We start from the raw sequence: 23,551 nt of genomic DNA, 5'->3' as shown, positions 1-23,551 counted from the left end.
GCTAGAGGGTCCAACGGTTAGTTGAAGATTGCTTCATAGGTTCATGAGAGCTTGTGCCCTTCAGGGTGCCTTCCCCCAAGGCAGTTTTCTTTAGGGATGGGCACGAACTGGGAAATTGGAGGTTTGTCCTGGTTCATGGTTTGTTCCCTTTAAATGGCTTTTGCAAACGCAAGAGTGAAGTCCAAGCGGTGAGTTCACCCACAAGAGTGATTTCACTCACGCATGAACTGCAGACACGGACTGTACAAACCTCCGTGAAAAACATAGAGGTTTGTTGCAGGCATGATCGCACTATTCTCAGCTCACAAACCATGAACCAAGCGATGTTTGTCACAAAATTAGGTTCGTGGCGAGGTTTGTGGCTATCCCTAGTTCACTTCAGTGCTGCTGAATTTGGACTGCGCTCAGGTGCAACCAAATGTCATTTATTGCTCTTCCTCCCCTTGGGATGTTTAAAAAAGGGGCAAGGCCAGGGCTATTTTTGGGCAGGAGCGCACAGGAACGGAGTTCCGGCTGGCTCCCAAGTTGGCCACGCCCAGCAGGAACTCATTAGGATAATAGGCCACACCCAGCATCAGAAACTCATTAGGATTGGCTACATTAGGGGTGTGTGGCCTAACATGCAAAGGAGTTCCTGCTACAAAAAAAGCCCTGTGTTTTGACAACAAACAAGGTAAACAGAATAAGAAGCAAAAGGTGGGTGTGGCTGGATGACCACACTTCTGGTAACATGGGGGTGTGGCCTAATGTGCTAATGAGCTGTGCTGTCAGGGGTGTGGCCCAATAGGCTAATGAGTTCCTGCTGTTGGGTGTGGCCTATTATGCTAATGAGTTCCTGCTGGGCTTTTTCTACAAAAAGAGCCCTGGGCAAGGCTGACACCTCCGGAGCACAAAGTAAATCCTTCTCCCCTGGGTCCAAAATAGAGGAGCAGAATTTCCTTTTCCGGGGCCAAAACCTTTTGTTCTCCCTTAGTGCATGAAAACCCATGTTCTACTTTTCTCTCAACCCCCCCTTGAAAACAAAATGAAGGGTAGGAGCAAACTGAAGATTGGCTTAAAACACAGGCTATGCAGCTGAATCAACCCCCTTGGTATGTAAACAGGCCGCTCACCTGGCCCAGAGCACTTGTGAGGCCAAAGAGAAGAATGTTGTACATGATGCTGGGGTAACGTTCTGTGAAGCTCAAGAACTCCCAGAGCTCTCCTGTGAATAAGATACCTGCAGGGGGAGGGAAAAAGAGACACTAAGAACAAAACGAACTTTTTCACTGTTTTTGTCAATCAGGTACCAGGCTCTTAGAAGAAGAGGAGATTGGATTTATACCCCGGCCTTCACTACCCAAAGATGTCTCAGAGTGGCTTACAAACTCCTTTCCCTTCCCCTCCCCACAATAGACACTCTATGAGGTAGCTCTGACAGAAACTGCTCTTTTTTCAAGAACAGCTCTTATCAGAACTACGGCTTGCCCAAGGTCATCCAGCCAGGTGCAAGTGGAGGAGTGGGGGATCAAACCCGGTTCTCCCAGATTAGAGTCTGCGCCCTTAACCACTACACCAAACTGGCTCGTACAACTGCATATGTCACCTACCTGCATAAAAACCACCAGGACTGAAGAAGCAGTAGCCACACTAACAGTCCTCAACCACTCCTCAACCTTCCCCTTCATCCAAGGATTCAAAACCAGATGCAAGGATCAAGTCGTCTATGGGGCAGTGGGTAACGGCCATGCCGGATCGGGCTAACAATACACCAGGCTCAGCACGCTCGGTTTTGGTTCTCTCTTTTCCTCATGGGCTGAGATGAAGACCAGACTGTTAAGAAACTGCCTTCTGCACCACCTCTTGCTCTTGTGTATTGGGTGCACGTGTGCAGGCAGAACATGTCACACACACGGATGACGACTGTAATTTAGTGGGCTCCATCAAATGCCCATGGGCACTTTGCACAGAAAGATAAGCGAGCAAGGTGATTGTTCAGTGGGGTTATGGGAAGAGAGGTCATGTGTATGTATTAAGCGCCATCAAGTCTCTTCCAAAGAGTTCTAACTCATTAACTCCCCATCAATGGTATGTTAAAATTTGGGGATTTTACGCTATGGAAAAAAAATCGCAGTTTCGGTGCCTTCCTCTAATAATTATAACTCCCAAACTTTTTTCTTCTCTAAATGGCTTCCGTTGCTTGAGGCGATATTTACGAATGCCATTGGACCTGCTCATTCTAGACCTCAAAGATACCGTGAAATGATTTCAATGTTTTGAAGTACGTATTATAAGCCAATATTTTCAAAACCTGTTGCTATTTTAAGTTTTATGTATATTGTTATGAAAGATCTGTTTATGCTGTATTATTGTTTTTTATTATCTTTTACTGTTATAAAGTTAAAATTTATAAATAATATATATATCTTTTTAAAAAGTCTCTCCCAACTTATGGCGACCCTATGAATGAATGACCTTCAAAATGCCCTGCCATTCACAGCCTTGCTCGGGTGTTGCAAACGGAGGGCCCTCGTGGCTTCCTTGACTGAGTCCCTCCATCTCCTGTTGGGTCTCCCTCTTTTGCTGCTGCCTTCTGCTTTTACCAGCATTATTGTCTTTTCCAGTCGTCTTGTAATAGGACCAAAGTACGATAGCCTCAGTTTAGTCATTTTAGCTTCCAGGGAGAGTTCAGCCTTGATTTGATCTAGAACCAGGGGTCATTTCCTGCAGGAGCGCACAGGAGCGGAGCTCCGGCAGTAAAGAGCCCAGGGGGCGGGCACATGCAACAAGCCCCACCCCCTGCTCCCAGCAGCCCTCAGTCAGAGCAAGAAGCAGTCAGGTGAGTTGCAGAGCCTCCCCCCCGCCTCCCCAGTCCAAAGCAGTCCATTGGCACCTTTAAGACCAAGTTTTATTCAGGTACAAGCTCTCCCTCCTCTGCGAGGACAGATCTGCATGTCCCTCCCCCCCCAATAGCTAGCAATCCAAAACAGTCCAGTGGAGCCTGAGTGGTGGGTGTTGCCTTCTGACATACTTCCGGTGATGTCAGGGTGTGTGGCATATGCAAATAAGTTATGCTAATGAGTTATGCTAATGAGCTCCTGCATTTCTTTTTCTACGAAATGACCCCTGTCTAGAACCCACTTATTTTGTCTTTTTCGCATTCGGTGGTCTCTGTAAAACTCTCTGCCAACACCACATTTCAAATGATGAGAGATCACCAAAATGTGATTTTGTAAAAAAAATATATTCTAGCACACTTTTGAATGTTGCTGATGGTTTTGGCAAACCCTTTTCAGAGTTGCACTGCAATTCTGAATTCACCTTTCAGTCTTGTATTTCTCTGGATCGTTCCCCAACAAGCAAGACACTCGTTCCCCAACAAGCATTTAAGATTAAAGCCCTCCCTTCATCCAAGGTTGCTGGTATTAACCCTACAGGCACCATTTGAATGCAGGCAGGTTTGTATGCTTAAAGAATAGCTGGGCTCAGATATCACGGCAAGTGCAATTTAAACTCCAATTCAGCTCTGTGCCTTAAGGTGGCCCATCGCCGTGCTCACACGGTTTCCTCTCTCCCCCCACCTCCCTCTAGTAGGCTGAGCTTGTTTCAAGTGGGTGTGTTGCTGAGCTGAAGTTCTGGGAGGGGGCCACGGCTCAGGGGCAGAACAGCTGCTTTGTATGCAGAGGATCCTGGGTTCAGTTCTTAGCACCGCCTATCAAAAAAGGACCAGGGGGTAGTTGATGTGAAAGACCTCTGTACGAGATCCTGGAGAGCTACTGCCAGTCAGAGCAGATAACACTGGACCTGATTCTATAAGGCAGCGTCATGCAACATTACTTTACTTTACCAAAGACGGGATTCTGAAACTTGATTTAATCAATTTAGAATCCCAGCTTGTGGGAAGAGAGCATACTTCACAGGTCCCTACAATGGCCACCCTAGGAGCATGCCACTTAGCTATTTATACACCACTTTTCTCTCCAATGGGGACCTAAAGTGGCTCACTCCATTCTCCCCTTCTCCATTTTATTCTCAATATGACTACCCTGTAGCTAGGAGATTTTTTTTGAGCGGGACCACACGTTGGGGGCTTGGGCAGTGGCACGGGCCAGCTCGGAGCAGGAACTTAAAGAGTAGTGTCTACAGGCCTGACCGTGAACTAGGCTGAGTAATTGCGATTGGCCCAAGGACACCCAGCTAGCTTCCACAGCTGAATTTCAACCCAAGTCTTCTAGATCCTAGTCCAGCCCTCTAACCACTACATCATGCTGGCTCTCTTGCACAAAGGGAGGTGGAAGGAGTGAGGGGATGTCTGTGAGTACAGCTAAATTGGCCTTCGTGCCCATTCAGAGCTGGGCTACATTCAGATAACACAACATCCTTTAGTCAATGTGCTTGTTTTCTTTGCTGTTAAGCAGGTTTTGTAGGTGTCAAGTTACTAAAGGGCTGGCAACATCCATAAGAACATAATAATAATTATTTAATTATCACATGGTATTGTGTGTACTATAGCCGGGAGATCCTAAGATTGTCTGGCAGCTGAAAGCTGGCCCTTTAGCGTTATACACCGCTAGGTGGTGAGCTAGACTTGTTTGTAAGGCAAGAGATGATTCAGAGGTGGTTTGCCGTTGCCTGCCTCTGCATCATGGCCCTGGTATTCCTTGGAGGTCACCCTTCTAAATACTAGCAAGGCCAATCCCGCTTAGCTTCCAGGATCTGACGAGATCAGGCTCGCCTGGGCTATCCAGGTCAGGACTCAGTAAGAACGGGATTTTATTCAATCGCCCAGGCTAGCAGGGTTCGGCCGTGGTTAGTACTTGGATGGGGGACCACTAGGAAGCCCGGGGTTTTGACGCAGAAGCAGGCAATGGCAAGTCACCTGTTGGCCTCTTGCCTTGGAAACCCCACGGGGGTCGCCACGCCATATGCTAACCACAACTGGACGGCACTTCCCACCGCGATCGGCGGCCTGCAGCTCCTATTCTGCTCTCCCAGAAAACACGTGAGGCAGAGCAGGAGGGGCCAGCGCTTTGCTAGCATGCACTCCTAAGCACTTTAGTCTCACGGACACGACTGGAACAAGGCCTCTTCCCACACTTCCCAGGGATGGGGAGCTCTGGGGCAGCCTCCCATTCACCCACAGACCAGCCTCTTCTCTTTTGCAACCGCCCCGGCCTCATTCTCCAGCAATCCGCACCTCTCCCAGATATTTCTTATTTGCTCTCCCTCTCTCCGCTCGTATTTTTCCCCTTTAGCCACCATCCGGTTCCACTGGGCAAACTGGTTCCGGCCTAATTTAGAGGGCTGGCTGCCAGGGAAGCCTGGAAGAACGTGGCAGCATCCCTTTCCACTCCCAGCTCGGTGTGCCGATTTCACCTGCCTGGAGCGAAGGACATCCTCGCGTTAGGTGTGGGTGTTTTGTACGCAACACACTCCTTCCAGCACACGTGACTTTTCGGTCACAAAGAGAGAGCCCCACACGCCGCTTCCAAGCAGGCATGAATGGAACGATGAACCAGTGTGGCATGGTGCCAGGAGTTAGGCCTGGGTTCAAATCTCTACTCTGCTAGGAAGATTGCTGGGTGGCTTCAGCCAGCCATTCTCTAACCTAACTCACAGGGTTGCTGCAAGAATATGGGTGGTGGGCAGTGTTCCCTCTAAGCTGAGTTAGTGTGAGCTAGCTCACAGATTTTTAGCCTCCGGCTCACACATTTTTGTCTTCGCTCAGGAAGGAGGGCTCCAGAGCAAACTAATTTATGCAGCAGCCAAATTGCTCGCTCACCACTTTAATGCCGGTAGCTCACAAAGTAGGATTTTCGCTCACAAGACCCCACAGCTTAGAGGGAACATTGGTGGTGGGGGTGGACAAAAGCCACGTACCTCACTCTGAACACCTGGGGAGGAAGGGCAGGAGAAATAGAGAAATGCAAGCAAACAAAAAGAATGAAGAAGAGTTGGTTTTTATTCACCCCTTTTCTCTGTCCTAAGGAGTCTCAAAGAGGCCTGCAATCTCCTTCCCTTCCGGTCCCCACAACAGTCACCTTGTGAGGCAGGTGGGGCTGAGGGAGTTCTGAGAGAAAAGTCTTACTGTCACCCAGCAGAGGCCTCATGTGTCTCAAAGCAGCTTACAATCGCCTTCCCTTCCTCTCCTGACAACAGTCACCCTATGAGGTAGGTAGGGTTGGGAGAGTTCTGAGAGGACCACGACTGGCCCAAAATCACCCAGCAGGCCTCATGTGTCTCAGAGAGGCTTACAATCACCTTCCCTTCCTCTCCCCACTACAGTCACCTTGTGAGGCAGTTGGGGCCGAGAGAGTTCTGAGAGAACGGTCAATGGCCCAAGGTCACCCAGCAGAGGCCTCATGTGTCTCAAAGCAGCTTACAATCGCCTCCCCTTCCTCTCCTGACAACAGTCACCTTGTGAGGTGGATGGGGCTGAGAGGGTTCTGAGAGAACTGTGACTGGCTCAAGGTCACCCAGCTGGATGCATGTGGAGGAGGAGTGGGGAATCAAACCTGGTTCTCCAGAACAGAATCAGCCACTCTTAACCACTACACCATGCTGGCTCCACCAACCGAGGCATAAGCATCATCTAAAGCAGCCACAGGCATCCTTTTCCAACCTGCTGCGGTGACAGTCAGAACTCTCACAGTAGGCTCTGGGGCCTTCAAAAGTTTCTTCCAGAATTTCAGATGCAGCCTGTCACAGCTGCAAAGCCCCTCCGCTCCCACAAACAAAGGGGAGAGGAGAGGCTTGCTTTCATCTAGGATGTAAGGACAGAGGAAGCCGCTTACAATAATTTCCCTCTATTAGGACACTTAGGCTAGCGTTAGGCCTTTTGGGTTATAGCCCCAGCCCCTTTGGAACAATCGTCTGGAAGAGATCCACAAAATACCTTCTTGGCCAGCAAGGTTCCCTCTAAGCTGTGGAGTCCTGTGAGCAAAAATTCTACTTTGTGAGCTACTTGCCTTAAAGTTGTGAGCGAGAGATTTGGCTCCTGCATAAATTAGGGTGCTCTGGAGCCCTCCTTCCTGAGCTAAGGCAAAAATGTGTGAGCCGGAGGCTAAAAAGCTGTGAGCTAGCTCACACTAACTCAGCTTAGAGGAAACACTGTTGGCCAGGCATTTAGGAGAACTCATAAAGCTGTTTTATTTAGAAAGGTCCGGAGAGTATACTCTACCCAGTTCTTCGGTATCCTCCCGTCTCTCACCATCCCAACTTATACCAGGTACTTAACAGTCCCTTGTTACTGTAGAGCATTTATGCTTGCACGTTTGAACGCTGCCCCTCTGGCAGTCTTATATGGGAGATATTGTAATCCCCCTTACAGGCTTTGCCAGTGCGAGCTGAAAAAGATGGGACTCCCTACCTGATATGATATTGGAATACCCTCACTATAACTCACCGTGATTTCTGGATTGCCCCTACTTTAATCAAACTTCCTTCCACTGTAACAAAAGATAACATAGCCCCCTATTTGCTGGTGGACAGAGATCCAAGGACTATGTTGGCAGTGGCCAAATACCTTTCCACCATATTTTCCTTAAAGAAATAAAAGCTCTTTATTTGCTGCTCAAGTTTCTTGGGTCAAAGGAGCTTGAAAGGAAGGGCTTTTTGACCATTGACACGGCAACTGGAATTTAAACTGCTGAGCCTGGATCCATCCAACCAGCTTTTTCACTAGTGAGAAAAGGAGGAGTGGGACCTTCATGGAAAAATTCAAGGGGTGAGCTTGACCTCACACATCCTGTGTGCAGTCAGAAAGAACCTTTCCCCAGCCTAGATTGGCTAGAGTACAGCAGCTAGGATGCCCAACTAGGACCTGAGGGACCCAGGTTCGAATCCCCTCTTACCCATGGAAGCTTGCTAGGGTGGCCTTGTGCCCGTCACTCTTGGGCTAACCCACCTCTCAGGGTTGTTGTAAGGATAAAACAAAAGGGCAGAATAACACTGTAAGCTGCTTTGGGAGTAGGAGGACAGGTCTATCAGTAGCTACTAGCCATAGTGACTGATGGGAATCTCCATGTTCAGAGGCAGTCAACCCCTGAATCCCAGAGCCAGGAGGCAACATCAGGGAGATGCTTCAGCATCGATGCCCTGCTGCTGTTCCTCCAGAGGAACTGGTTGGCCACTGTGTCAGATAAGATGCTGGACTAGATGGACCGTTGTTCTGATCTAGCAGGGCTCTTCTTCTGCTCTTATCGCAGAAGATCTCAGCCTCTATGCCGTGTTGTTGGCCCTCCAGAGGAACTGATTGGCCACTGTGTGAGACAGGAGACTGGACTAGATGGACCATTGTTCTGATCTAGCAGGGGTCTTCTTATGTTCTTATCGCAGAAGATCTCAGCCTCTATGTCGTGTTGTTGGCTCTCCAGAGGAACTGGTTGGCCACTCTGTGAGACAGGAGGCTGGACTAGATGGACCATTGTTCTGATCTACCAGGGGTCTTCTTATGTTCTTATCGCAGAAGATCTCAGCCTCTATGCTGTGTTGTTGGCCCTCCAGAGGAACTGGTTGTCCACTCTGTGAGACAGGAGGCTGGACTACATGGACCATTGTTCTGATCTAGCAGGGGTCTTCTTATGTTCTTATCGCAGATCTCAGCCTCTATGCTGTGTTGTTGGCCCTCTAGAGGAACTGGCTGGCCACTGTGTGAGACAGGAGGCTGGACTAGATGGACTACTGGTTTGATCCAGCAGGGTTCTGGGTCCACCCTGGGGTGGAAAGAAGGGCACATACACAAAGTGAGCTTGGCAGGGCTGAGGTTTTTGATTCCCCACCCCCACCCCTGCAATTCAAGCCATGCTTCACGGAGAGCAGGAGCCTCTGACACACTCCCATTCTGGGGAGTTGTATTGTAATCGTTCGGAGGCAACCGGTCTCCCGGCACACAAACCTCTTTTGCAGCTTCAAGTGGAATTCAGCTTTGCGCTTTCCCAAACCTTTTGTGTTTTTCCTTCTTTTTTTTAGACACTACAGAGGGAAACAATCATTCTCCAAATTACTTCGGCTGCAAGGGACCGCTCCTTTTCATTAATTATCCAACTCTTTCTCCTAAGGCGGCCTCGACGGAGAAGTCTGAACAATGGCGCACGGAAATAAATTACGAGGTTTTAACTCTTGTAGGTCGAGCGGAATGGGGAAGCAGGCAGCCCCCCCGTCACCCCAGTTGCTGGAGCAAGGGAGACCCCACACGGTGGAACGGACAGCAAATGAGCAAAACTGGACTGCGGACGGGAATGGCTTTCCGAGCGGGTGGCAGCAGCACCGCTCCATGGCTGCTTGAAGAACTGAAGAGCAGCTACAGCCTGGAAGGAACAGGAGAGGCTGGCTTGGTGGCTTCCACTTACTAGAAGGGGTGGGGTAGAGCACAGCTAGGGTAGAACACGAGCACCAGCCTGCCTGGCTTTACATCGACCTGCTGGCCAAGCTTACTGCCCAGATAATATTGTTGCCTACATGCGCACATCATAAATAGGACTTTTCTGACCAAGTGAGAAAGGTACATGATTGAATCATTGCCACAAGGATAAGGATACTGGACCATGGCTGTGCATTCTTTAGGATAAGGTTTATGACTGATATTCTTTCCCTTGGTCATAGACTAGCATTATCAGAATATACCTTGGGGCAGTTTACGATGTATGCATGTTATATTATTATGCCAGGAGCCATGTTGCAATGTTTGACCGAGGAAGGCCAGTTGGGCTGAAACGCGTCTGGTCGGGGTCAATATTTGTCACTTTTGTATGTCATTACAGATTGTTAATGATAATTGAAGTTATTACATAAGAACATAAGAGAAGCCATGTTGGATCAGGCCAATGGCCCATCCAGTCCAACACTCTGTGTCACACAGTGGCCAAAACCCAGGTGCTATCAGGAGGTCCACCAGTGGGGCCAGAACTCCAGATGACCTCCCAGCTGCCCCCAAGTAACAAGAATACAGAGCATCACTGCCCCAGACATATAACATCCACTGATAGAGCTTTGCTCCATATGTTTATCCAATCCCCTCTTGAAGCTGTCTATGCTTGTAGCTGCCACCATTTTCTGCGGCAATGAATTCCACATGTTAATTCGACTCTTTGAGTGAAGATCTGTTCTAAGCCTACTGCTCATTAATTTCATTAACTGCTCACTAGTTCTCGTATTGTATTGTAAGGGTCAGTATTGGTTTTTAATCTATTGCATAATAAATACATACATTTTCATATATTGGCTAATTTTTAATTGACCAATGGCATTATTTGGCCTGTATGTTTATATTTTCTTAACCATAGGTACTTAAAGCAATTTGTTTTGGGTTAAGGTTTTTTGCTGTCTTTTTCTGGCTTGCAATTACTGCTCATCCAGGAAATACCCACCGTGGCACACGAAATGCAATCCATGTGGGGATTCAAGGGGCCAGGGAAAGACTGTCCCTTTTTTGGTAATAACTTGTGTTTCAGACTGTGGTTTTTAACTGTAAGCTTGCCTCAAGCAGGACTCTGAAGAGGCGGCATAGAAATAGTCTAAATAAATCAATCGACAAATGAAGTCACATGTGCAGAACCATTTTATGAGTTTATGTTTATCGGGATTCTCACTGCACCCAAAAGAACACGTGCTGGGCCATGGGTGCACACCAGCATGTGTACAGCCTTCCACTGCTCCCATGACAGCCGGGGCCAGGATTCCCGCGTTCAGACCAGACTGCTGTGCATTTCCCTCCTTTGCGCTGCAAGCAAAGTCCTTACCAGCTCCTAGGAATACTGTGGACCACAGATTAACATTCAGCATCATGTGATTGGAACCAGTTTGATAGTGCGCTCTCATGTGGTCTTGGGACACTCCGGTCAGTCCGTCCAACGTCAAAGACAGCAACTGGAGGGGGAGGGCGGAAATCACACACAGATACTCTTCACATATGCTGAAAATGGTACCTGCTTTGCAAGTGGATTTAACACACAAGTAAACACCCACTCTTCAGAGTTATGACTGCTTAGCAAGAATCAAAATGTGGCTCTGCAGTACAGACATTGGTGGTATTACAGAGGCCACGCAGATTGCTGCTTTAGATAGGGACAAATACCTACCCCTCAAGGACAGAAAATGACACCATCTGGGAAGCTGGCCAATAAAAGATTTAAAAACTGGCCAAGTTTTCTGCACTATTCCACTCCTGAGACGCACATTCCCTGCCTTCCTTGCTTCTGTATTTATGTCCGCCTACCCGTCACCACCCCCATAAAAATCTCTAGCCCCTCCCCATCTTCTACGCTCCTCAGGAGACTGGCTTGCTGTCCACCTGAGCAGCCTCTGCCACAGATAACGAGTGACCCTTTAAAGCAGGAGTGTCGAATTCATTTGTTATGAGGGCCAGATCTGACATAAATGAGATCTTGTTGGGCCTGGCCATGTGTGCCATAAAATGTAATGCCAGGTAGTGGAGATAAAAACTTTATAAAGGACACAAACACGAAGGTTGTTTTTTTTTACTTAAAATAAAAACATGCTTAAAATATTAGCACTCTTGCAATATTTTGTTTATTTAACAGTGTCTGATAACTGACACATCAAAATGCCTGTGCTCTTGCAATCTTGAATATGCTGTTCAGGTGTGTACCTGTAGCTGCAAACCTACAATGACGCAGCAGCAGCACTGGAAGAAGAAGCAGAAGACAGCCAGTTCCACTGCGGGCCTGATAGAAGCCCTCCGGGGGCCTGATTTGGCCCCCAGGCTGCATGTTTGACACCCCAACTTTAAGTTCTTTCCAATCAATAATCGGCTGTTGGGTGGTTGACAGCCTATGGGCGAGATATACTATGGCTGTTGGCGGAGTCATTCCTTGTCTCCTGGGACGAGGTAGCCTCCTCTTGCAAGACCTAAAAAAGGGGCCTTACTGGGCCTGCACGGAGCCTGGTGAGGCCTATAAAAGGGTGGAAGACGAGGAGGACAGGCCAACTCTGGTTTCCAGCTCTGGCAGAACAGAGTTGAGGGTGAGAAGGATGCTGACGAGGGTGGCCAAGAAAACCCCTCCCTTCTTTGTCTGTGAGAGACTGGGTAGAGGACACAAGGAATATAGCCCATGAGGCTGGATATGACACCAGGCTTAGAAAACATGACACGCTTCAGATGCGCACCAGGGGTTCCCAACGTGGTGCCCGTGGGGTCCACCGACACCTTTCCTAGTGCCCACCAAGTGTTTTTTGGAAAGTGGGTGGAGCCGGGTGAGGCTTTTGCCCAGCAAGGATTCTGGTTGGCCACCGGCAATCTGATTGGCTTTGCAGATTTTTAAAAACGCTAATTTGACAGCAGCTGCCGCCGCTGCACAAGGATCTTCACTGTGTGATTTCAAGGAAGCCGGGGCTGCTATTTTGTTGCGGGTTCCACCTCTTGCGGCAGCCATTTGGTGGCTGCACCTACCACAAGGGGTCCGTGGCCCAGAGGTGCCCGTAGTCTCAAAAAGGTCGGGGACCCCTTACAGAGTGTAGTGCTCAATGCAGGGAAACGGTGGGGCCTTCATCTGACAGAGTCCTGAAAATCATGCTGGACTTGACCCAGCTGGGAACTTCCCTGCATTTCCCTATCTCCTTCCTGACTGAGAACTAGCAACAGCTGCAGCCGCTTGTGACCCACTGCGCCTTGCACCAAGAGAAGCGCTAAGAACCAAGCTGGCACCCAGTTAGGGCAAGCCTTGTGTTTTCAGTAGCCGCCATCCCTTTCCTCCTCTTGCCTACCCTCCCTAACGGGAAGCAGCTCCCGCTCCACTCCTGTGGCCAGTGCAGGCTCCAAAGAGGTCAGTGCTTACCAGCAGGAGCTCACCATACCCGAAGAGATGCTCGTCCAGAATGTCGCCTCCCTTCTTCGGCTTGTACATGAAAAGGGCCACGCCCGTGACTATCAGTAAGACACACAGGTATTTGGACATGGGGTACTTCTTCCTCAGGACTGTCACCCCTAGAAGCATGACTGCGGAGAGAGAAAGTGCTGTGAGAAAAACAACAACAACAGCAGCACTCCCAGAGGGCCCAGCTAGGAAATGTTAACTAGCCAACGACCACTGAAATTGCCTGCAACATCCATTCCTATGCAGCAGCAAGGATCCTGTCTCTCACAGCGATGCACGTGTATGCCCATCTCAGTAACAGCTATAAAAGCCCTTATTCCTCAAGAGGGGGCGCCATACCACCATCCCTTCCCTCTCGTGTTTGACTGCAGACACTGCCAAGTTCTCCTCCAAACTAGTTCTTTGGAATCAAGTTTTGAATGAGCAGGAAATGAAGACAAGCAAGGCCTGATTTGGTTATCCACAGCCCCCACCCAGACTCCATTCTCCAGGGGTTGACCCTGTTGGCAGAATCCTCTCTGGAAATGATTTATTAGATTTGTATCCCACTCTCCCTCTGTCCAGGCTCAGAGCGGATACCATCATGATAAAAACATTCCAATACATAGTACAATAAATACAATAAAATACATAATAATATACGATAAAACGACATTATATTATAAGGAGCTGCGGTGGCTCAAGTGGTTAAGATGCTGAACTGCAGGCTGTGTGGAAGGTCGGTAGTTCAGCAGTTCGAGACCCGAGTGTGCCGCATGACGGAGTGAGCTCCCGTCTCTAGTTCCAGCTCCTGCCAGCCTAGCAGTTCGAAAGCAAGAAATTGCAAGTAGATAAACAGGTACCACTTTGGTGGGAAGGTTACAGCGTTCCGTGCGCCTTGGTGTTTAGTCGTGCCGGCCACATGACCACGGAAACGTCTTTGGACAGCACTGGCTCTTCAGCTTTGAAACGGAGATGAGCACCGCAACCCTAGAGTCGGACTCGACTGGCTTTCGAGCAAGGGAAACCTTTACCTTTACCTACATTATATTATAAGCTAACAGTATGATTAAAAGATAGTGTAAAACTCAGAGGGGCGTGGTGCATAATCTGTCTAGCCTAAAAAGGGAAGGAGAAAAAGGGGAGAGGACAAACAGATGGCCAGTTTCTACTGAAACCATCCATGTGTGCATGCAACTCAGAGTATGGTACAAAAGGTGACCCTCCACAGAAGAAACACCAAATATTAATAGTCCGCAGAGTACTTGGTGCTCCTTCTGATTAAGAGGAAGCTCTCTAGGGGCTGGGTCCAGCAATCTGGAACCAGAAGGTGCTGAGTCATGGATCTTCGCCTCTCCTCCTACCTCAAGCAGTACTTTCCAACCACAGGAAAGTTAGTTGCGGGACCCACATGAACTAACAGCCACATGAGTCAGGGGGCTGGGATATGCTAGGGGAAGGGAATGTGATGCTGATGGGGGTGGGATCTTGCTACCCTTTGCCCTCCGTATTGCAACCCACATGGCCATTAAGTCTGTACAACTTTCTTGGGGTCGGTGGCTGATCTTCCTTCTGCATTCCTCCTCACATTGCAGCCCTCTGAAAAGGCATTTCTGCGGGTTGCAGGACTTGCTCCGGCAAGATGCCACTGAGTGTAGGTGAGGCTACAGAGGAAAGAGGGAGTCAAGAAAAATCACCCATCTTCCTCTTGCACTGCCACACAGACTGGGCGGAGGGAGTGGGGCACAGCAAGGCAGGGGTGCTTCTGCCCACTTTCCCCTCCTTGCTGCAGCCCACCCACAGCTCTTTGTCCATGGGGATCCCAGGACTTCTAGGTTTCTGTGGATTGCAGAGAGCAGCTGTAGGAAGGAGAATGCATCAAACCCCCCACCAGCACGAGCACCTTCAGTACATCCCCAATACCCTCTCCTTTCAGCCCTATGAGCCACATGACCCCCACACCAATGCCCGTCTTTGCCCCCCCCAATTCCTCTGACACTCCAGTCCATCCCTTCCTGTATCCTGCAAGAACAAGGCAACTGTTACTTAAGAACACAAGAAGAGCCTTGCTGGATCAAACCCGAGAGTCCATCTAGTCCAGCACCCTGTCTCACACAGTGGCCCAAAACCCAGGTGCCACCAGGTGGTCCACCAGCAGGGCGATGCAGAGGCAGGCAATGGCAAACCACCTCTGTTCATCGCTTGCCTTGAAAGCCCAATGGGATGTAGTGATGGTCGCAGGAATAAACAGCTTTAAAAGGGGATTAGATGGGTTCATGGAGAATAAGTCTATCTGAATCCCAGAGCCAGGAAGCAACATGAGGGGAAGGTCTCGGACTCCATGCCCTGCTGTTGGCTCTCCAGAGGAACTCGTTGGCCACTGTGTGAGACAGGAGGCTGGACTAGACGGGACTATTGGTCTGATCCAGCACAGCTCTTCTTATGTTCTTACATCCTCTGGCAGCAAATCCCACCTCTGAATCACCTCTGTCTGAAGTAGTACTTTCTCTTGTCCATCCTGAACCCACTACCCATCAGCTTCATTAGATGCCCTCGAGTTCTAGTATTTTGGGAGGGGGAGAAAAATGTCTCTTTGTCAACTCTCTATACCCCACGCACAATTTTAAAAACCTCTATCACGTCATAAGAACATAAGAGACGCCAATGTTGGATCAGGCCAAAGGCCCATCCAACCCAACACTCTGTGTCACACAGTGGCCAGAAATACCAGGTGCCATCAGGAGGTCCACCAGTGGGGCCAGGACATTAGAAGCCCTCCCACTGTTCCCCCCCCCAAGCACCAAGAAGACAGAGCATCACTTGCCCCAGAGTCCCTATCTATACCTTGTGGCTAATAGCCACCGATGGACCTCTGCTCCATATGCTTATCTAATTCCCTCTTGAAGCCGTCCATGCTTGTAGCCGCCACCACTTCCTGTGGCAGTGAATTCCAAGTGTTAATCACTCTTTGGGTGAAGAAGTACTTCCTTTTATCCGTCCCCCCCTCAGTTGTCCCTTTTCTAAACTGAAAAGTCCCAGACTCTTCAAGCTTTCCGCAGAGGGAAGGTGCTCCAGCCCCCTTATCATCTTGGTCGAAGCACGATCCAAAGGTCTGCCTGGCATGGCACGCACACAGTGTCAACGATAGCAAAAAGGCACCTCACCTGGGATTGGTTTACAGGACTTTCCAAGGACCTATACAAAAGGAAAGGATCAATTATTTAGTTTGCAAAGATGTATACACCGCCTGCCTATCACATTAACATGCAAGGCAGCTCACCTAACATTTAAGGAACAGGACACCAACAAAAAAACCTCTCTGCTCAAATAAGCAAACAGCAGCACTCCAGTTGAGCTCCAGTTCTAATGTGTCCTCACCTCGGGTTATATTAGGGGGGGGGGGGGGAGGAGCAGGAGGAGGGACTTCCCATTGGTGCTGGTCTACAGGGAAGGTTAGAGAGCAACACAAGGGATGCGCCAATCACAGCCTCCCTGGAAACCCAGCATGAAAGAGGAGAACTTGTCCTTCCCCCTCTAGTCCTCTGTGAGGAAACGGGGAAAGGGAACAAAACTTGCCGAGTGTTGAGCAGGGTGTGAAACCACTTCACTGGTTTCCTCCCTCTTCCTCATCTGAGGTCCCCCACAATCCCAAAGCGGGCTCGTTTCAGATCCTCTGAATGTCAACTGTTTCCACATCTGTTACTAACAAGATAAGCAAAACTTCTGCTCCATCCGTGGTATAAACTTTGAAGGGCCACATACCAGCTTCGAGAATTTTTGAAGAAGAAGAAGAAGAGATTGGATTTATACCCCGCCCTTCACTACCCAAAGGTGTCTCAGAGCGGCTTACAAACTCCTTTCCCTTCCCCTCCCCACAACAGACACCCTGTGAGGTAGGTGGGGCTGAGAGAGCTCTTGACAGAAACTGCTCTTTTTCAAGAACAGCTGTGCCAGAACTATGGCTTGCCCAAGGTCATCCAGCCAGGTGCAAGTGGAGGAGTGGGGAATCAAACCCGGTTCTCCCAGATTAGAGTCCGCACACTTAACCCCTACACCAAACTGGCTCTCAGTTTGCTGGCTTTGCCCCCATTTCAGAGCCTTCGGGGTAGGGCGGGATACAAATGTAAATATAAATAAATAAATATAAATTAGAGCTGGTAGCTGAACAACAGCCCTGATCTGGATGGCCCAGGCTAGCCCAGTCTTGTCAGGTCTTGGAAGCTAAGCAGGATCCGCCTTGGCGAGTACTTGGATGGGGGACCACCAAGGGAGTCCAGGTTGCAATGCAGGGGCAGGCAATGGCAAACCACCTCTGTTCATCTCCTGCCAAAAAACTCTACGGGGTGCCACTTTATTGCCACTCTCGGTTGATGACACACACGTCCAGAGGCGCTGGGAATTTTAGAGCAGATTGTTATACCATTGGAGATTTTGTTGCGTGAGTGCAGTTAACACGAGAAGGGATCCACGGCCTGCTTTATCAACATTCAACAACCGCACAACATATGAGAAACCAACTCCTGGTCCCGATTTATACTTTAACTTCTGAATGTGTGTCTTGTGAAATACTATATACTACTGACCACTGACGAAGACCCTGGAGTCCAAAACACATATGGCCTTGTTGGTCGTTTGAGCTATTCATCGCCTGTATACGTGAAATTATCGACTTTGTATGTGAAACTACTACAGCTTATGTAACGCTCATGCCAATGTTCCGTGCAGTCTGATATTCAGACCTTATGCTTTCAATCTTTGCCATTGTGCACAACATATAATATATAAATATATCTTTTGGTAATATTTTATCTAACCCTCTGGGGTTGCCATAAGTCAGCTGCGACTGGAGGGCGCTTTTCCACCATCCCCAGTGAAACAGGGTAAATCCATCAGAAGCCACCTTCCTTTGACCAGGGTCTTCTGCTCTTGCTATATTGCTTGGTATTGCTTTCAGCACGAGAGGCTACTGAGTGTCAGAGTCCCACAGCAATCAGTCCTCAACAACGATCCTTCAAAAGGTTTATGTTTATTGAGTACAGTAAAGGCAGGTCTTCTGAGCATACACTCATTGTCAGAACTAAAAGCAAACGCGCGCAGGCTAGTGATACACAGAAATCAAAAGGGTCAGTGGGTGGTTGGGGCCAATCAGGAGTCATGCAAAAGCCCGCCTAGGCTAACGGGTAAGGATTCCCAGGGAGAAGGAGTAACAAGGCCCCAAGGTCACCAACTCAGACTAACGGGCGATAAGGATGAATTGAGAAGAGAAACTAGGCCTTCCACGGAAACAGACAGAGGCAATTTATCCCACGTTCAGCATCCCCCCCCCAGTCCATGGCAGCTGCAGAGCTGATACTGAGCTTTCTAAACAGAAAGGGGTTCTCTTCTGTCTCCTGTAACCGCCCCCATATCTCCCCCTTTCCCTGCAACCTGCCCCACTTCACCTGCGTTGGGTAGTTGACGAACTGCAGGGCCGAGTTGCTGGAGACCATGGCTCCCAGGTAGGAAAGGGAACAAGCGCCATACAGCCAATTCTGCGTCCGATCCACCTTGACGGTATCGAAAAACTGGATCACTGATCATAGAGGGGGAAAAATACGCAACAGGTACGTTGGCTAACGGTTCAGTTAATGATGTGTCTGGTTTAAGACCAGCTGGATGACCAGCAATGTTCCAAAGGGTGAGGAGGAGGATCCATTTCACCTCCAGGACCCATCTGAACCTTAAAGGAAAGTGAAGGACCCATCTGAACTTCAAATGAAAGTGAAACCACCCTTGGCAGGCAGACCACGTGGGTGTAACTTTTGGGCTGCCTGCCAGCACATTAGAATGCCGGGGCATTAGAATGCCAAAGCAAACACAGACAGTTTAAGTATTGAAAGCCCAAGCCATTTAGGGCTCTTAGGGTCAAAAGAGGCACCTTGTACTGAGCTCAGAAACAAACTGGAAAACAATGTAGACCAGTGATGGCGAACCTTTTAGAGAAAAGAGTGCCCAAACTGCGACCCAAAACCCACTTATATATCGCAAAGTGCCAACACAGCAATTTAACCTGAATACTGAGGTTTTAGTTTAGAAAAAAACAACTCATACATTAACTTAAGATGATCTAAACAAAGTAAGGAAAGCAATCCCAAATGCTTTCATTTACTTAACATTATTTGGTAGAGAATTCGACACTTTAATGAGGGTCTCGGCCTGGCTGGGGCGATGGCACATGTGCCCACAGAGGGGGCTCTGAGTGCCACCTCTGGCACCCATGCCATAGGTTTGCCACCACTGCCCACAGAGAGGGCTCTGAGTGCCACCTCTGGCACCCATGCCATAGGTTTGCCACCACTGATGTAGACAGTGCAGCACTGGTTTAGAACACCAGCTGCAGCGCCACACTGATCCTCTCCTTGCTGGATGTGGAGTGGGGGAAGAGAGCACAGTACAGACAGTACAGACCTCCGCACCCCCTTCTGCCACCCGCCTCCCCTTTTGCCTGCGCCTAAATGTGGATTTTGGCTTTAATCTCTTCCCCCACCAAAAAAAACCCAGAAGGAGAGCTCCTCAGGAAGTGACAATTAAGCTTTGTGAAGGGTAGGTTAGGCGAGCCCCAGGTCACCTAGCAGGCTTCCACGACCGAGAAAGGGATTCAAACCAAGTACTCCCAAGTTCTAGTTTGACACTCTAACCACTATGCCACACTGGCCCTACATCTAAAAGGTTAGAAGTGGTCCTTAAAGGTAAAAAAAGCCCATGAGGCAGAAATCCTCCCCCCCGCCCGCTTTGCTTTTCTGAACTGTGGCCAAAGCTTGGAAAGGCGCAAAAGGAGGCAGGCACATGAGGCACAGGACCCCCTCCTCTTTGGGGTGTCCCCCCCACTTCCCTCTTTCCAGCCCTTGCTGAAAGAGCGGAGGAGGGCAAGAGAGATCGAAACGGGTGGCTCGATATGGGGGGGGGAGAGAAGGGGGGAAGGAGAGAAGCATGCTGGCAGCTGAAGTGGGGGATGGAGGAGAAAGAGAGGAATGGGGGGGGGAGAGTATCTCTTGGCAGCCACACTGAGAAATCCTTCAGTTTCTCCCTGGGTGGGAGGCCCAGGGAAACCCAGTTTCTCCCAGTGTGCCCAGGGAAGGGAAGATGCAGGCAAATATGCTAGAGGAAGTTGCAGGGAGAGGTTCCGTACAGTAGGAGAGCTTAGGGAATGTTGGGTGTTTAAGGCAGCTGAAGGCGGGGAGGCAACGCAAAGCAGCAAGCTGTGAAGGGCACACCTGAGCGAGAAGGCAAGGTAGATGAGGCAGCAAGCGCCGAAGGACATAAGGAGTGAGGCCAAGACGGATGCAACATCCAGGGTCAGGAAGGGGGACGGAGTAGCTGTGCCAGAAGGTGGCTCAAGAGGCTGGGGAGGGGGGGTCAGAGGGCCCAGCAAGATCAACAGCTGAATGGAGTGGCAGGCAGTGGACACTGGAAAGAAGGACTGGGGGGAAACAAGCCTTTGAGAAATGAGATCTAAGAAAAACTGTACAACAGGAGGCTGGGGCTGGATAAGCTATGCAGCAGCAAAGGAAGAGATGAAGAAAAATCAGGGAGGTGAGAAAGCAGGGGCACAGTGAGGCCAGAGAAGGGTGTGTGTGACCATACGTGGATGTGAAACAGTAAGCACAACAATTGACTGCAGGTACCTTACACAGGATTAATAACTGGTCAGGATTGGGGGTGGACGGCAAATATTCTTTTTATTCCTTATTGGAAGGTCCATAAGGGAGCGATTAAGCTTTTCATCACATATCACAAGTTTTGTTACCATTTCGTAAATATGAGTTGAGAAAGCTTACTCTCCATAGGTATCAGAAACACTTCCGATTTACTGTACGCTGCAATCAGGCCCTTTCTGAGCTTGCTCAAGAAACTAAAATGATAATTTCACAACTGTCTCCTCGTCGAGAGGCAGCAAGAACAGGGAACGAAGGCAAGGAAGTGCCCCCAGCCATCCTGTGGTGCACCAACTCATTTGCTCACACAGCTGACAGCCCTTTAAATCTTAAAGGGCCAATGGGCTGCAGACCAGCTGCAGCATGCTCTCCTCTCTAGCTGCTCCTGCTATTTATCTGACACAATTCCAATATTATTGGGAACAGAAATATTGAACCCAGAAATCTGCCAAGGAGGGGGACGCTCACAGAAGAGGATGCTGCCAATGATCCTAGAAATACTGTGTATTTTACCAGGACAGCAATATCTGATTGCACACCCCAGTTGGGAACCTGTAGTTCTGTTCCTCCAGCCGCATCGCTTTCCTTCAGCACAAGCAGTCTCCTATTGACAGAAGACCCTCTGGCAGAGCAGATCCATGGGGCCCAACCCATTTCCTCCCTAGCTGTTCCTTCCTATCATAGGCCCTGGGGCAGATGCCTCAAAACCTGAGCAGTTCCAAAAAAGTTTTTTTTTAAAAAAATTAAGCTAAGAACACACAGTAGGCTGGCTTATGGTCCCTTTGGGAATACTTACATAGCTTAGCAAAAACAGCATTGATCACGCACTGAATAAAGACCAGAGACAGGGCATACCGGAACTTTTCCTGCTTCACTCCTTCCCCGTATTTGCCTCTTGTACTGCAGGGAAGACAAATTGAGAAAGGAGAGTCAGACACAAAAGGAGGTGCCAACTTAAAAGTACAACAGCAGACGGACAGCGTGTAAAATTTAAAAAATGAGTTATCCATCAATGCATATCTTGCATACAGGTCATCAGCAAAGAATGTACATGGGGTAGTTTCATGGGTGGGCAGAAAACAACATTGCAAGGTACATTTCATTCCTCAATAAGTGCCCCAGCAGCAGCCACTGGGATCTTGTTTTCCGTTGAGATCAAAGGCACTGGCAAGCATTTTGGGACACTGAAAGGAAGCCAGTTATTCAGAACTACGAGGACATGGTAGAACACATTTCTGGCTCTTCCCAGGAGACAAATGACAGATCTTATCAACTCTGTTCCATCTTCTCCAAGGACCAAAACGTACCAGTTGAAGGCAAAGAGAGAGTAGATGGGGGAGGAAGGGTAGGCAGAACTTGCAAAGCAAAAATTTGTGGTTATATGAGTGGAAAAAAGGAAAAGAGAACAAGACCAGACAGTGAAGTGCTTGGAGGGGGGATACATAAGCCCCTCATACACATAGAAGAGGAGAATTTGGAAGAACCCAAGGCAAGAGTCATGGACAATGCAACTAAAGTGAGAACTCAGCGGTGCCATCCTATGCAGAGTTACACCCTCCTGGTTAATGGGTTGAGAAGAGTGCAACTCTGTGTAGGAGCTATCTAAAGAAGCAAATGATGGCTCTTGAAAACTCACAGTAAAATGGATATTGTTAGCCTTCAAGGTGCTGCTGGTCTTATATTTTATTAGGATGGGACTGCCAAGCATGCAAAGGAGGGAAGGGGTGGGTGGGAGAGAGAAGAATTAAGGCTTCCTGACTGGCGAATTCTGGAATCCACCTTTTCATTTACCAGGAGTAAAATGCTTGTCATACAGTTAAATGTTCCTGTTACGTTTCTTTGAGTAGTGGAGGGAATATCGCAAATCTCAGCAAGAGCCATGGTCAGCATTATACCTAGATTATACTGACTACCCCACTCACTACACCATTACATCATCTTTCCCCTTCACTGCAATTCAAAAAAATCTGAACAATTCGGCAGTATTCATCTTGCCTTCGGACTTTCACCTTTTAAACCTCCTGGCAAAGTTATGCATCTACTTTTTTTTGGTAAAAGATGGAAACTACCGCCTTAAAAATATCTGGATGTCTAAAAGTAGCACACAGCTATTGACCCGTACTGTGCCCTTCTGACTACAGAGAAGAAACAAATTTAGCAAATGATGTCATTAACTGTGAGCCTTACAGGTTAGGGTAGAATACTAATTGAAATCGCTGTTGCTTACTTCCAGCTGTTGGCGGCGCGCTAGCAGACTCACCTCCCGGACCTCCCTGGGGTGAAGCTGCGCTTTAGCTGATGGAGGGGGTGCGCAGGTTCGTTAACCCCCCCCAGGGACCCGGCGAAGGGACCCTGGCCATGGAACTTATAAGAGGTTGCCTCTTCGATGGCGGAATGCCGGAGAATTGAGGCGCCTCTTCGTTCCGATGGTTTGCCGTGCTGAGGGACCAAATGGACTTAAGTGACGCCGACCGGGGCAAGCGTAGGAGATTGAGCGTTAGAAATGAAGCTGAAAGCGAGGTCGGAAGACCAATTATGAACGTGAGTCAGTTTTGAAAGCGTTTGCAAAGGAAAAAGATAGCTCCCCACCCCACCCTACTGAACGGGAAAAAGGCGAGTGGGGGAGGGACACCTCCCATACGCATGAATTTTTGAGCGTTTGAGGGGGGGAGCGGAAGAAAACGTGAAAGAAACTGTCTAGAAGTACTTACCAAAGTGAGTTTAAGCGTTCAAGCGCACATTCAGAGACTTTAAAAACATTTGTGAAAGTAAACAAACAATAAAGATGGTGGGGAAGAAGGACAAAGAAAAACTTTCGAAACCGAAAGGTACTGAGAGCTCGAAACCGGAAGTTACCAGTGAGTTGGCTCATAGCAGAATTCATGCTCCCCCTGCTGAAACAGCTGAATAACTTCAAGGAACAAATGTCAACAATGACTCAATGTATCACCTCTCAGCAAAATCAGATAAATGAGACATTGCAAATGATGAAACAAAATACTGAGAAGGTGAATGAAGTGGATGCAACGACCCAAAAGGTGAAGAAAAAAGTGCAAAAACTGGAAA

General features: G+C 48.8%; 1 protein-coding gene across 2 annotated transcripts in view; it reads right to left on the bottom strand.

Annotated features, from left to right (window-relative positions):
- SLC35B1 (solute carrier family 35 member B1) overlaps positions 1-23,551 on the bottom strand; it is a 32,672-nt gene that overhangs the window by 5,783 nt on the left and 3,338 nt on the right. Inside the window, exons 2-7 of one of the 2 annotated variants that reach the window (XM_015409217.1) lie at positions 21,282-21,385; positions 18,233-18,363; positions 15,956-15,986; positions 12,774-12,934; positions 10,719-10,845; positions 1,113-1,219 (exon numbers count right to left, since the gene is read on the bottom strand). In XM_015409217.1, the coding sequence (XP_015264703.1) occupies positions 1,113-1,219; positions 10,719-10,845; positions 12,774-12,934; positions 15,956-15,986; positions 18,233-18,363; positions 21,282-21,385 (661 nt within the window). The remainder of the gene's footprint in view (positions 1-1,112; positions 1,220-10,718; positions 10,846-12,773; positions 12,935-15,955; positions 15,987-18,232; positions 18,364-21,281; positions 21,386-23,551) is intronic. The other variant, XM_015409218.1, reaches the window with a different exon arrangement.

Source organism: Gekko japonicus, unplaced genomic scaffold (genome assembly GCF_001447785.1).
Source record: "Gekko japonicus isolate JY-2015 unplaced genomic scaffold, Gekko_japonicus_V1.1 scaffold240, whole genome shotgun sequence".
Classification (NCBI taxonomy): Eukaryota; Metazoa; Chordata; class Lepidosauria; order Squamata; family Gekkonidae; genus Gekko; species Gekko japonicus.
Note: the sequence above shows the minus strand (reverse complement) of the source record. Positions and strands in the feature narration are given on the sequence as shown.